Below are 15,700 nucleotides of genomic sequence, written 5' to 3'. Positions count from 1 at the left end.
AGTATGTTACTGAAAGTATCCCCAGGCAAAAATTTGAAAAAAATCAGAAGAAGAATAAGAAGAATTAAAAAAACAGACACTTGAAAACTAATGCTGGCTCCAAATCTAAGGACTGGTAAACTGCAAAATAGTTACTTTTTATTCTTAGGTTTAGAAATGCTTTAAACTTAAGTTCAACCTAAAAATATTTGATTAAAATCAATTAAAACAATTGTTTAATTAGCTTTAGAATTAGAAATAAATATTCCCATGTGTGTAGTAAACCAAGAGTTAATACGGATGGGATGCAGAATGACAAGTCAAAATAGGGCGTGTTTTTTTACTGTAAAAAGAAAAATTGGGCGTGTTTATTGTTATGTGTTACAAATGTGATGGGCATGGCAGTTTACATAAGAGGTGCGCTATACATATTCATTTTTCATATGGTAAAGCATTAAACATTGCAAAGATATTGCAGGATGGATTACCGGAAACTTCTCATGATTCTTGTGTGTATCTCTCTTTTATTTCTGCTGAGCCTGAAATCATTTTACTTGGACAAATATCTGGAAAATCTAAATATTAAAACCACTAATCTACAAAGTAAGTTGAAAGTTTCTAAAGTTTTAGTTCAAACAATGAAAACATTTTGTTTTAGAAAATTATTCAATTGCTACAAAAAAAAAAAATCTCAATTTAATCCAGTTTAAATGGGAATGACTTCCTGGTACTTGAACATTGTTCTGTTCTTATGATTTGTTAAAAAGCTTCTGTCATATTTGTTGTACAGCATTTAAGTAGTGTTTCATCTAAACCTGTAATGATAATGTCACTTCTACATTAATGTTGAACTTAGTTTGCACTAAACATACATTTTATTTACTGTTACCTATTTAATTATAAAGTTACTGAACTTTATAATATGCTACAGATGATTTATGAGCAGCATACAGAATTATCTACGTAACAATAAAATGCAATTATAACTAAACTTATATCCAATTTTGTTTTAAAAAAATTATATTTACTATATATACTCCAAGATTAATTTATGTATAAGTGATTTTACCCCAGCTTGTGTTGTGTAACTTTTTCAGGGGAAATTTAAAACCGGTATATTTCTTAAATCTGACTGGATACTTGAAGCAACCATAGGCATTGGTGTGCGCAGCCTATTGCATTAAGGTGTTCACCGCAGAGCACAAACATACATGTGTGTATATCAGCAGAGCAGTGGACGGTGTCAGTAGAGCAAAGATTGGTGTCAGTAGGGCAATGGACGGTGTCAGTAGTTTTTCTATCTTTTATTATTTTTTTACAATATTATTTTTTTATTACATGTATATTATTTTTTATTTATTATTTTCTTTTACATTTTTTTTCTAGGAGCCCCATTATGGTGCTTTGGTGACATATCAAGGGTCTAAACAGACCCCTGATGTCTTACTTTTGAGACTGAGGAACAAACTGAAGACAGAGATTCCCCAGTCCCTTTCTCTGCAGCCTGCAGTAAACACAGTTTGCTCTTGTCTTCATTCTTGACTGAAGCATAGTAATCAGTACAGATCACTCACTGTGTTCATTCAAAATAGTAAGTCTGGTTAATTAAATATTTACCAGCCCCTTCCCCGCTCCTTGTTCGAACGCGCAAACACCGTTAAAGTCTATGGGACTCGAACATGAATAATCAAAAGTGCTAATTTTAAAGGCTTATATGCAAGTTCTTGTCATAAAAAGTGTTTGGGGACCCGGGTCCTGCCCCAGGGGACATGTATCAATACAAAAAAAAGTTTTAAAAACAGACTTTTTTTGGGGGCAGTGATTTTAATAATGCTTAAAGTGAAACAATAAAAGTGTAATATTCCTTAAAATTTCGCACCTGGGGGGTGTCTATAGTATGCCTGTAAAGTGGCGCATGTTTCCCATGTTTAGAACAGTCTGAGAGCAAAATGACATTTCTAAAGGAAAAAAAGTCATTTAAAACTACTCACGGCTATAATGAATTGTTGGTCCCGGGCTCCCGGCAATACACATAAAAGTCATTGAAAAAAATTGCATGGGATTCCCCCACAGGGGAAACCCGAACCAAAATTAAAAAAAAAAATGCTTGGGGGTTGCCCCAAATTCCATGCCAGGCCCTTCAGGCCTGGTATAGATATTAAGGGGAACCCCGCGCCAAAATTAAAAAAAAAAATGGTGTGAGGGTCCCCCTCAAAATCCATACCGATTTTAAGGGAAACCCTGCATCAAAATTTTAAAAAGAAATGGCTTGGGGGTCCCCCCAAAAATCCATGCCAGATCCTTATCCGAGCACGCAACCTGGCAGGCCGCAGGAAAATAGAGGGGATGAGAGCGCCCCCCTTCCTGAACCACACCAGGCCACATGCCCTCAACATTGGGAGGGTGCTTGGGGGTAGCCCCCCAAGCACCTTGTCCCCATGTTGATGTGGAGAAGGGCCTCATCCCCACAACCCTTGACCGGTGGTTGTGGGGGTCTGCGGGCAGGGGGCTTATCGGAATCTGGAAGCCCCCTTTAACAAGGGGACCCCCAGATTCCACCCCCCCCGTGTTAATTGGCAATGGGGTACAAATGTACCCCTATCATTTCACAAAAAAAGTGTCAAAAATGTTAAAAATGACAATAGACGGTTTTTGACAATTCCTTTATTAATGCCTTCTTCTTTTCTCGCTTCTTCTTCCATCTTCTTCTGGTCTTCCTTCGGTGTTCTTCTTCCTCCATCTTGTTCTTCCCCCCCTTCTTCCTCCATCTTCCTCTGCTTCTTTCTCCGGTCTTCTCATCCGGCATCTTCCCCCGGCTTCTTCTTTCCTGCTTCGTCCTCTGGACGATCCGCCTCAATGGGAGTCTCCCGCTGTGCGACGCTTCTGTTCTTGTGACAGCTCTTATATAATGGAGGGTGGGGCCACCCAGTGACCCCACCCCCTCTGACGCACAGGGACTTCCCTTTGGCTTTACCCGTGTGTCAGAGGGGGCGGGGTCATCCGTTTACGTAAACAGGTGACCCCGTCCCCTCTGACACCCAGGGAAAGCCATAGGGATGTCCCCGTGTGTCAGAGGGGGCGGGGTCACCCAGCAAAGTCAAAGTGTGGCCCCGCCCTCAGTTATAAAGGAACTGTCCCAAGAACAGAAGCATCACACAGAGGGAGACTCCCATTGAGGCGGATCGTCCGAAGGACGAAGCGGGGAAGAAGAAGCTGGAGGAAGATGCTGGACAAGAAGACTGGAAGATGGAGGAAGAAGCGGGGGGAACAACAAGATGGAGGAAGAAGAAGAAAACCGAAGGAAGACCAGAAGAAGATGGAAGAAGAAGCGGGGAAAGAAGAAGACATTAATAAAGGAATTGTCAAGGGTTGTGGGGATGAGGCCCTTGTCCCCAACAACATGGGGACAAGGTGCTTTGGGGGCTACCCCAAAGCACCCTCCCCATGTTGAGGGCATGTGACCTGGTACGGTTCAGGAGGGGGGGCGCTCTCTCGCCCCCCATCTTTTCCTGCGGCCTGCCAGGTTGCGTGCTCGGATAAGGGTCTGGTATGGATTTTTGGGGGGGACCCCATACCATTTTTTAAAAAAATTTTGGCACGGGGTTCCCCTTAAAATCCATACCAGACTTTAAGGGTTTGGTATGGATTTTGAGGGGGACCCCACGCCATTTTTTTCAATTTTGGCACAGGGTTCCCCCTAATATCAGGTCTGGTATGGAATTTGGGGGGACCTCCACGCAATTTTTTTTTTTTTAATTTGGTTCGGGATTCCCCTTAACATTCATACCAGACCCAAAGGGCCTGGTAATGAACTGTGGGGGAATCCCATGCCATTTTTTTCAATGACTTTTTTGTGTATTGCAGAGACCCGACAATTCATTAATAGCCGCGAGTACTTTTAAATTAAAAGTACTCACAGTTATATGAATTGTCGGTCCCTGCAATACACGTAAAAGTCATTGAAAAAAATGGCATGGGATTCAGCAGTGACGTGGGGAACAGGAGGCACCGGAAGTGATGTGGGCGAGCTCGCAGCTCGTTTTTTTATATGCCTGTTTGATACTTCTTATTGTGAGTACCTTGCTTTTACTTTCGCTGTTTGCAAATAAATATTTGAAAATTCTACACTATCGTGCATCCCTCTTTACATTCCCCCATGCCCCATTGCGAGGCTCATTTGATGCGGACACACCAGGGACAAAAAAGGGGACTCTGATTTCAAATTAGAGACACACACCAGTGGAGCCGGATACACCAGACTGGGAGATTACCAGGAGACACACTGAGATATACCCACCTGCTGTTACCTTACAGCGGTAAGGTAAGGGGACATCTCTACATTACACTGCACAGGAGCCAGGAAGTCACTTACCATCAGCATTCTATGCAGAGAATTGTCACTAGCACCAGCACTTTACCATTGCCTGCTGACACTGTTAATATACCGTCACTACTCATCCTGCACCTTATATGGACACTATTTATCTTATTTGTTTTCACCTATAAAAACATTTGCGACATATATTTATATGAAAATAGTTTTATGTGATACACTTTTATATGTTTTTTAGGATTTGTTACGCATTTATATGTTTTTTTAGGATTTTTTACGCATTTATTTTAGGAATCACTATCTTTGTGCACGTCTTACTGAGCACTGTTTTTTCACCTACTTGCACATCATATGGATATATTTTATCACTGTTTTATTTAAATGAAGAATATGTTGAGCATGTGATATGCTTTCCTTATATTGTCAAGGAACATATGGATACATTTTATCGCTGTTTTACTTTGAAGAATATGTTGAACATGTGATACGTTTTTATACCGCCTAGGATCTGACATATTGACCTTAGAACATTACATCTTTTAATTATATCTTTTATTTAGCACTTTTGCACCTTAGTTTGCACATTTTTCAGGTTATAGCGCAGCACTAGCTCTATTTTACATTTCTTTCGGATTCAGATATCTCCTTCAGTGTTGCAGCTTTATTTTAAACGCATATATTTGGTTAGCGCGGGAATATAATTTTATCCTACTGCAGGAGGGAGGCGGGAAGCAGGGGGAATCGACAACGCACAGGAGGATTAGGGTGTGCCCAGGCACACACAGCACACCCTGTGCGCATGCCTATGACCATAGATGTGGTGAAAAAGTCCTTCTTCAGTAATCAGGTCCCAGTTGTGCTAAAAATTCAGATTCCTATTAACATTCCATAATGGAATAATGCTTGGTCTCTAACTGAATTAAAGGTTTTAAGGTTTAGGGTTAAAAAGATATTCCCCTTGTATGCAATATTGTTTTCATTATATATAGTTGCTTTTTATACCTCAGAAAAACTGAAGGAAGAGCCGGCACTGCTGGATCTAACATCTGTGATCTTTATTGTATCATGACAAGTATAAAAAAACTGTCCCAAACACAATATTTCTTCAAAAGTGCTGATGTGCAATTGATATTTCAAAGTGCTGTGGTGCTCAAGTTCAAACAAGTGATTTGTGCTTCACACACCCCCCTAAGTGGTTAGACTCACCAGATTAAATGGACCCCTTAGCAGTACAGGTGAGTATTGTGATGAAACGCCACTTCAAAAACAAATTTTCCTTTGTATTTCAGACTTATTAAATATGCCTCTGGAAATGATTAATCTTTGAAATGCTTCTCATACAGGGATGGCTCCAAATATTTTTTTTTTGGGGGTGCTGTGTGGGTGCTGAAAGTAGAGGTGGTGCTAATGTGTGGGAGTGGCCAAAAAGTGGGTGTTTTTTCATGGTCTCTCCCATTGTATAGACAAAATAGGGCCTTCAGGCACACAGAATTGATTGTTGGAGTAAAACAAGCACAAATGGAAGTAGCAATGATAAACCCCAGCAAGTATAGGAGCCAGCAATGATCACCCCTAGTACAAGTTAGGGGCAGTAATAACACGCACATTATAATAGAGAGGCACAGTGACCAGTAGGGATGAGCGGAACACCCCCTGGTTCGGTTCGCGGCAGAACATGCGAACGGACCGAAAGTTCACATGAAAATTCGAACACCATTAAAGTCTATGGCAGGGGTCTCAAACTGGCGGCCCTCCAGCTGTTGCAAAACTACAAGTCCCATCATACCTCTGCCTGTGGGAGTCATGCTTGTAACTGTCAGGCTTGCAATGCATCATGGGACTTGTAGTTTTGCAACAGCTGAAGGGCCGCCAGTTTGAGACCCCTGGTCTATGGGATCCGAGCGTGAAAAATCAAAAGTGCAAATTTGAAAGGCTAATATGCAAATTATTGTCCTAAAAAGTGTTTGGGGACCCGGGTCCTGCCCCAGGGGACATGTATTAATGCAAAAAAAGTTTTATAACGGGACGTTTTTTCGGGAGCAGTGATTTTAATAATGCTTAAAGTGAAACAACAGTTCCACACAAAATGACATTTCTAAAGGAATAAAAGTCATTTAAAACTGCTTGTGGCTGTAATGTACTGTCGGGTCCCAGCAATATGGATGAAAATTTTTGAGAAAAAAGGCATGGGTACTCCCCCCCAGCCCATTACCAGGTCCTTTGGGTCTTGTATTAATATTAAGGGGAACCCCGCACCCAAATTAAAAAAAGAAAAGGCGTGGGGCCCCCAGGCCCTACATACCCTGAACAGCAGTATACAGGGGGTCCAAACAAGACAGGGACTGTAGGTTTGTTCTTAAGTTGAATCTGTTTGTAATTTGGAACAGGTACATTTTGTAAGTGTAGCTCCAGCCAAAAAATCATTTTTTAAGCTTTTTGGATAAAATAGGGAAGGGTTATCACCCCTGTAACATTTGTTTTGCTGTCTGTGCCAATGTTCAGAAGATTTCACCTCACTTTCTGTCCCAATGACAATTGGATTTTGAAAATTTGGGGTTATTAGGGAAACAAGGATTGGTGATAAAGCATCAGTGGGGACACCTTTTTCCCGTATTAACTCTTACAGGAGAGAATTTCCCTTCCTAGGGGTAGATTTCCTCTCACTTCCTGTTGTCTCCCTCCGTTTGTAAGTAGGAGTCGTTTGTAAGTCGGATGTTTGAAGGTAGGGGACTGCCTGTATATGCTATACGGCCTGCCCTATATACTCTGCAGAAAATTGGGCCTTAGGTGTTGGTGGTACCAGAACACTGTAAGCCCTCACAGTTACTCTTGGTGGGCGCTGGAATGGGCCCTGCTGTGAAATATTATATCAAGAATTGTAATTACATGCCCCTGTTGAACAGGGGCAGAAAAATTGGGCCTTTGGTGGTGGTGTGGTGGTGGTACCACAACACTGTAAGCCCTCACAGTTACTCTTGGTGAGCGCAGGAACAGGCCCTGCTGTGAAATATTAGATCAAAAACTGTAATTACATGCCCCTGTTAAACAGGGGCAAAAAAAATGGCTCTTAGGCAGTGGTGGTGGTGCCACAACACTGTAACCCCTCACGGATTCTGTTGTTGAGCTCAGGAACAAGCCCTGCTGAGAAATATTAGTTCAAATATTGTAATTACATGCCCCTGTTAAACAGGGGGAGAAAAATTGGGCCTTAGGCAGTGGTGGTGGCACAACACTGTAAAGCCTCACAGATACTCTTGTTGAGCGCAGAAACGGGCCCTGCTGTGAAATATTAGAGCAAATATTGTAATTACATGCCCCTGTTAAACAGGGGCAGAAAAATTGGGCCTTAGGCGGTGGTAGTGGTGGTGGCACAACACTGTAAAGCCTCACAGATACTCTTGTTGAGCACAGGAACTGGCCCTGCTGTGAAATATTAGAGCAAATATTGTAATTACATGCCCCTGTTAAACAGGGGCAGAAAAATTGGGCCTTAGGCACTGGTGGTGGTTTCACAACACTGCAACCCCTTACAGATACTCTAGTTGAACGCAGGAACGAGCCCTGCTGTGAAATATTACAGCAAAAATTATAATTACATGCCCCTGTTAAACAGGGGCACACAAATTGGGCCTTAGGCACTGGTAGTGGTGCCACAACACTGCAACCCCTCACGGATACTTTAGTTGAGCGCAGGAACGAGCCCGGCTGTGAAATATTACAGCAAAAATAGTAATTACACGCCCCTGTTAAACAGGGGCAGAAAAATTGGGCCTTAGGCACTGGTGGTGGTGCCACAACACTGCAACCCCTCACGGATACTCTAGTTGAGCACAGGAACAAGCCCTGCTGCAAAATATTACAGCAAAAATTGTAATTATACGCCCCTGTTAAACAAAAATGTTCTTAGAAGCTATTAACATGAACATTGAGGAGGAATAGGATAGTCACTCAGCATAACAGGATAGTCACTCAGCATAGGCAGTCTTCAAGGGATCTCACATTCATAGAAAAATTAATCGGTTACATCAGCATCAGGTGCTTGGTAGCTGGTGATCCAAGACTGATTCATTTTTATGAAGGTGAGCCAATCAACTGAGTCTGTGGACAGGCGCGCGCTGTGAACGGTTACAAAGCCTCCAGCAGCACTGAATGTGTGTTCAGAAAGAACGCTGGATGCAGGACAGGCCAGTAGCTCAACTGCATATTGTGCAAGCTCTGGACAGTGATTCATCCTCAAGACCCAGTAACGCAGTGGATTTTTGGTTGGAAAGGTCTCCAAGTCTGATCTTGCCCCTAGGTATTCCTGCACCATGACACTGGCAATGGTTGCTGGAACCGATCAGACCTTGGGGCTGCAGACTAAAGAATTGTCTGAATGCATTGGTCAGACAGCTACCTTCTCCACTGCTCCTTCTGTGACTGACCAAAGCCTCAGCAACACGAGGAGGACCAGGAAATTGTAACCTCCCAGTCTCTGGAAACGTATTGCACAAACCTTTCTGCAAGGCCTCCCGAAGATGTTTCATCCTCCGCTCCCTCTGCGAAGGATGAATAAATTCCGCAACCTTACCCTTGTAACGTGGATCAAGAAGGATTGCCAGCCAGTAATGATCCCTCTACTTGATACCACGAATACGAGGGTCCTTTTGCAGGCTATATAGGATCAGGGAAGCCATCCAGTGAAGGTTTGTTGAGGCATTCTGACCCTCTGGGTAACAAAGGATAACATGATCCACAGCCACCTCCTACCAGCCGCATACAAGTCCATGGGTTTCTGGGGACTGAAAAGGATCCCTTGAAGACTGCTGCTGATGCTGAGTGCCAGGGTCCACCTCCATGCTGACACAATCCTCATCCTTCTCCTCCTCTTCCTGTGTGATCAGCGGGCCCGCAGGAATACTGTCTGGATAAAGGGGGCCTTGAGAGGTAAGGAAGTCCTCCTCTTCCTCCCTCTGTTCTGCCTTAAGTGCCCTGTCCATTATTCTACACAGCGTGTGCTTCAACAGGTGGACAAGAGGGACAGTGTCACTGATGCAGGCACTGTCACTGCTCACCATCCTTGTGGCCTCCTCAAATGGTTACAGGACAGTGCAGGCATCCCTGATCATAGCCCATTGGCATGGGGAAAAAAACAAGCCTCATTGACCCAGTCCTGGTGCCATAGTTGCATAGGTACTCATTGATGGCCCTCTGTTGCGTGTGCAGCCGCTGCAGCATGGCCAACGTTGAGTTACACCTGGTGGGCATGTCACAGATTAGGCGGTTCTTGGGCAGGTTAAATTCCTTTTGGAGGTTAGCCAGCTGAGCACTGGCATTATATGACCTGCGGAAATGCACACAGACTTTCCTGGCCTGCCTCAGGACATCCTGTAAGCCTGGATACCTGCCCAAGAACCGCTGCACCACCAAGTTAAGGGCGTGAGCCAAACAGGGCACATGGGTCAGTTATCCCTGTTGGAGGGTGGAGAGGAGGTTGGTGCCATTGTCGCAAACCACAATACCTGGTTGAAGCTGGCGTGGCATCAACCACCTCTGAACCTGCCCCTGCAGAGCTTACAGAATCTCTGCCCCAGTGTGGCTCCTGTCCCCCAAGCACAGCAGCTCAAGCACCACATGGCATCTTTTTGCCTGCGTGCTTGCATAGCCCCCTTGAATGCCTACAGAGCACCGCTGGTTCCGAGGACAAATCAGCACAGGAAGAGGCCATGGAGGAAGAAGAAGAGGAGGGGGTGAAGGAGAGAGGTTTGGCAGAATCACCACTAGTAGAATTTTGGAGGCGTGGTGGCGGAACAACCTCCAATACTAATGCACCCTGTCCCAGTGCACGGTGAAAGATAGGTAACGTCCCTGTCCATGCCTGCTGGACCATGAGTCAGCGGTAATATGCACCTTACTGCTTACTGCCCTGTCCAGCGAGGCCAAGACATTGCCTTCCACATGCCGGTAGAGAGCCAGAATCGTCTTCCATGAGAAAAAGTGGCATTTGTGAACCTGCCACTGAGGAACCGCACATTCCACAAACTCACGGAAGGTGGCAGAGTCTACCAACTGAAAAGGCAGCAGTTGAAGTGCTAGCAAATTAGCCAAGCTAGCATTTAATCGCTGGGCATGTGGATGGCTGGGAGCGAACTTCTTTCGGCGGTGCAGCAGCTGGGGCAGGGAAATTTGCCTGGTAAAATCTGACATTGGTGTACAGATAGCAGATTGCCCGCCAGTACTTGGCTGCGACACACCTAATTCTACACCTTCATTCCTCTCAGTGCAGGTTTCAGAGAGGACTGAAGGTATAGTGGGGTTGGAGATCCCAGCTGATGAGGAGCAAGGAGAGGTCCGCTTTGTTCTTTGGTGTGGATCTTTTAGGTAGGCTTGCCAACGAACTGCATGGCAGGTCGACATATGTCTGGTCAAGCATGTGGTGCCCAAGTGGGTGATGTTTTGGCCACGCAAGATACGTTTGAGACATATGTTACAAATAGCAGCGGTGGAATCTGATGCACTCATCTCAAAAAAGGCCCACACCAAAGAACTTTTGGAATAACGCGCAGAGACAGCAGCCCTGCACATGTGGAGCTCTGCGGTGTGCTGCACTTAAGCTGGCCCCTGGAGGGCATCTTGCCTCATTGGCGATGTGCCTCCTCCTCCTTCTCCTCTCTCCTATCAGGCACCCACGTGGAGTCAGTGATGTCCTCATCATCCCCTCCCTCCTCATCACTGGAGCAAACCTGGCAGTATGCTGCAGCTGAGGGAACATGACTGCCAGATTGCTGTCCTTCTTGGGCACCCCCTCTCTCTGGGCTCACGTTACTGCCTTCCTCTAGCTGGGTACCATCATCGGAGCCTTCAAAATGCTGGGCATCCTCCTGGAGCATGTACCCAACACTGTGGTCAAACAGTTCGGGGGACTCCTCAGGAGGACATGGTGGAGCTAGGGAAGGAGTGACTGATGCCATTGAGCCGAGGGAAGAGGTCGCGTTGGCAGCTGCTTTGCCAGACAAAGTACCCTGAGCCTGGGTGAGAGAGGATGAGGAGGATAAGGACAGCTTGGTCATCCACTCTACCAAGTCTTCGGCATGTTGCGGCTCAACACGGCCAGCTACCGAAAAAAAGGACAAGCGTGTCCCGCGGCCAAGTGCTGATGAGGATGCACCGTGTCCACAACCAGCACTGTTGCCTCTGGACACAGAGACTGCTTGCCCTCTTTTATTGGCTTGTGACTGTCTGCCTCTCCTTGTTGGCCTTCCAGACATACTAATGGCCTGCAGTGAGATGTAGCTGCACAAAGCTGGGATGTGTATATATAAACTGATTATACTGCAGCTAGCATAATCAACTGCCTGCCTGTAGTATTATTAGTATGAGAACACCAGCAATTGTCTTCAGGTAGCTTTAGGTGCACACTGTGCAGAGGACACAGTACACTAACTGTAAATACTGCAGCTGCCTGCCTGTGGTACTAATAGGATCAGAAGAACACCAGCAATTTTCTTCAGGTAGCTTTAGGTGTACACTGTGCAGGGGACACAGTACACTAACTGTAAATACTGCAGCTGCCTGCCTGTGGTATTAATAGGATCAGAACACCAGCAATTGTCTTCAGGTAGCTTTAGGTGCACACTGTGCAGAGGACACAGTACACTAACTGTAAATACTGCAGCTGCCTGCCTGTGGTATTAATAGGATCAGCACAACAGCAATTGTCTTCAGGTAGCTTTAGGTGCACACTGTGCAGAGGGCACAGTACACTAACTGTAAATACTGCAGCTGCCTGCCTGTGGTATTAATAGGATCAGAACAACACCAGAAATTTTCTTCAGGTAAATTTAGGTGCACACTGTGCAGAGGACACGGTACACTAACTGTAAATACTGCAGCTGCCTGCCTGTGGTACTCATAGGATCAGAAGAACACCAGCAATTTTCATCAGGTAGCTTTAGGTGCACACTGTGCAGAGGACACAGTACACTAACTGTAAATACTGCAGCTGCCTGCCTGTGGTATTAATAGGATCAGAACACCAGCAATTATCTTCAGGTAGCTTTAGGTGCACAGTGTGCAGAGGACACAGTACACTAACTGTAAATACTGCAGCTGCCCGTTTGTGGTATTAATAGGACCAGAACACCAGCAATTGTCTTCAGGTAGCTTTAGGTGCACACTGTGCAGAGGACACAGTACACTAACTGTAAATACTGCAGCTGCCTGCCTGTGGTATTAATAGGGTCAGAACAACAGCAATTGTCTTCAGGTAGCTTTAGGTGCACACTGTGCAGAGGACACAGTACACTAACTGTAAATACTGCAGCTGCCTGCCTACGGTACTAATAGGATCAGAAGAACACCAGCAATTTTCTTCAGGTAGCTTTAGGTGCACACTGTGCAGAGGACACAGTACACTAACTGTAAATACTGCAGCTGCCTGCCTGTGGTACTAATAGGATCAGAAGAACACCAGCAATTTTCTTCAGGTAGCTTTAGGTGCACACTGTACAAAGGACACAGTACACTAACTGTAAATACTGTAAAAACACCTACCTGCCTGTCAGTAGGAAGAGAATAACAAACTGAATACAGTGTGTATATATATATATATATATATATATATATATATATATATATATATACACACACACACACACACACATACACACACACACACACACACAACACCTGGGATGCATAATGCATATATATATATATATACACAATACACTGTAAGTGCAGCCTACTGACTCGCCTGCCTACTCTATTTAACTTAAATCAAATGACACTGTCTCTCTGTCTATCTCTCTCCGCCGCCGCAACACGCAGGCGGCCTTATATAGTGTGGGGCATGTACTAAACCCCCCGAGCCATAATTGGCCAAAGCCACCCATGTCCATTATTCCACGAAGCGTGTGCTCCAACAAGAAGACAAGAGAGACAGTATCACTGATGCATGCACTGTCACTGCTCACTATCCTCGTTGCCTCCTCAAATGGTGACAGGGCAGTGCATGCATCCTTGATCAGTAGCCACTGCCATGGCGAAAAAAAGCCAAGCTCCCCTGACCCGGTCCTGGTGCCATACTCACACAGGTACTCATTGATGGCCCTCTGCTGCGTGTGCAGCCGCTGCAGCATTGCCAACGTTGAGTTCCAGCTGGTGGGCACGTCACAAATGAGGCGGTTCTTGGGCAGGTTGCATTCCTTTTGAAGGTCAGCCAGCCAAGCACTGGCATTATATGAGTGGCGGAAATGCCCACAGACTTTCCTGGCCTGCCTCAGGACATCCTGTAAGCCAGGGTACCTGCACAAGAACCGCTGCACCACCAAATTAAGGACGTGAGCCAAACAGGGAACATGGGTCAAGTGTCCCTGTCGGAGGGCGGAGAGGGGGTTGGTGCCATTGTCATAAACCACCATTCCTGGCTGAAGCTGGCGTGGTGTCAACCACCTCTGAGTCTGCTCCTGCAGAGCTGACAGAATCTCTGCCCCAGTGTGACTCCTGCCCCCTAAGCAGACCAACTCAAGCACCGCATGGCATCTTTTTGCCTGAGTGCTTGCGTAGCCCCTTGAACGCCTATGGAGCACCGCTGGTTCCGAGGACAAATCTGCAGAGGAAGAGGCCATAGAGGAAGAAGAAGAGGAGGGGGTGGAGGAGAGAGGTGTGGCAGAATTACCACTACTAGCATTTTGGAGGCGTGGTGGAGGAAAAAGCTCCAACAATATTGCACCCTGCCCTGCATCCTTCCCAGCTGCCAGCAGAGTTACCCAGTGTGCTGTGCAAGAAAGGTAACATCCCTGTTCATGCCTGCTGGACCATGAGTCAGTGGTAATATGCACCTTACCGCTGACCACCCTGTCCAATGAGGCCAAGACATTGCCTTCCACATGCCGGTAGAGAGCTGGAATGGCCTTCTGTGAAAAGAAATGGTGTTTGGGAACCTGCCACTGAGGTACCACACATTCCACAAATTCACGAAAGGGGGCAGATTCCATTAGCTGAAAAGGCAGCAGTTGGAGTGCTAGCAATTTAGCCAAGCTAGCATTCAGCCGCTGAGCATGTGGATGGCTGGGACTGAATTTCTTTTGACGGTTTAGCAACTGGGGTAGGGAAATTTGCCTGCTACAACCGGATGTTGGTGTAGCGATAGCAGATTGGCCGCAAGTACTTGGCACACCTAATTCTACACTTTCATTCCTCTCAGTGCAGGTTTCTGAGCAGACTGAAGGTATAGGGGTTTGGAGATTCCAGCTGATGAGGAGCAAGAGAGGTCCGCCTTGTTCTTTGGTGTGGGTCTTTTAAGTACTGTTGCCAACGGACTGCATAGGAGGTCGACTTATGTCTGGTCAAGCATGTGGTGCCCAAGCGGCTGATATTTTGGCCACGTGAGATACGCTTGAGACATATGTTGCAAACAGCAACGGTGCGATCTGCTGTACATTTATCAAAAAAGGCCCACACCAAAGAACTTTTCAAAAAATGCGGGGAGTCAGCAGCGCCCTGCACATGCTGAGCTCTGCGGTGTGATACAGTCGGGTGGCTGCCCTTAAGCTGACCCCTAGAGGGCATCCTGCCTTGTTGGAGATGTGCCTCCTCCTCCTCTCTTCTATCAATCACCCACGTAGAGTCAGTGACCTCATCATCCCCTCCCTCCTCGCCACTGGAGCAAACCTGGCAGTATGCTGCAGTGGGAGGAACATGACTGCCAGTTTCTTGTCCTTCTTGGGCACCCCATCTCTCTGGGCTCACGTTACTGCCTTCCTTAACCTGGGTACCATCATTGGAGCCTTCAAAATGCTGCGCATCCTCCTGCAGCATGTACCCCACACTGTGGTCGAACAGTTCGGGGGACTCCTCCGTGCATGATGGTGGGGCTAGGGAAGGAGTAACTGATGACATTGAGCTGATGGAATAGGCCACTTTAGTAGCTGCATTGGCAGGCAAACTACTCTGAGCCTGGGTGACAGAGGATGAAGAGGATGAGGACGGCTTAGTTATCCACTCTACCAACACTTCTGCATGTTGTGGATCAACATGGCTAGCTGCCGAAAAAAAGGACACGCGTGCCCCACGGCCACATGCTGAGGATGCACTGTGTCCATGACCAGCACTGTTGGTTGTAGACACCGAGCCTGCTTGCCCTCTTTTAGTGGCCTGTGAGTGTCTGCCTCTCCTTGGTGGCCTTCCAGACATGCTGTCAAATTTTATTAGCAAAACACCGCCTGAAGTTTACTAGAAAAAAAACACCAGGAATGGCCTGCAGTCAGATATGGGCTTGGCTACACTGGAATGCAGTGGATATATATATGTAGTAGATTGTATATATATTTAATGCAATGCAGATCACTGAATCACCTGCCTGCCTGCCTGAAAGTGTATTTGAAAACGTACACCAGGAATGGCCTG

General features: G+C 45.9%; 1 protein-coding gene across 1 annotated transcript in view; it reads left to right on the top strand.

The window, feature by feature from the left end:
* The first annotated feature begins 383 nt into the window (after nucleotides 1-383).
* The window catches only part of LOC141108133 (beta-1,4-galactosyltransferase 1-like), a 225,648-nt gene continuing 210,331 nt past the window's right edge, over nucleotides 384-15,700 (top strand). The window contains exon 1 of the mRNA XM_073599408.1: nucleotides 384-582. Coding sequence (XP_073455509.1) covers nucleotides 459-582 — 124 coding nt within the window. The 5' untranslated portion in view covers nucleotides 384-458. The remainder of the gene's footprint in view (nucleotides 583-15,700) is intronic.

The sequence above is a fragment of the Aquarana catesbeiana genome, linkage group LG01 (genome assembly GCF_042186555.1).
Source record: "Aquarana catesbeiana isolate 2022-GZ linkage group LG01, ASM4218655v1, whole genome shotgun sequence".
NCBI classification, from domain to species: domain Eukaryota; kingdom Metazoa; phylum Chordata; class Amphibia; order Anura; family Ranidae; genus Aquarana; species Aquarana catesbeiana.
Note: the sequence above shows the minus strand (reverse complement) of the source record. Positions and strands in the feature narration are given on the sequence as shown.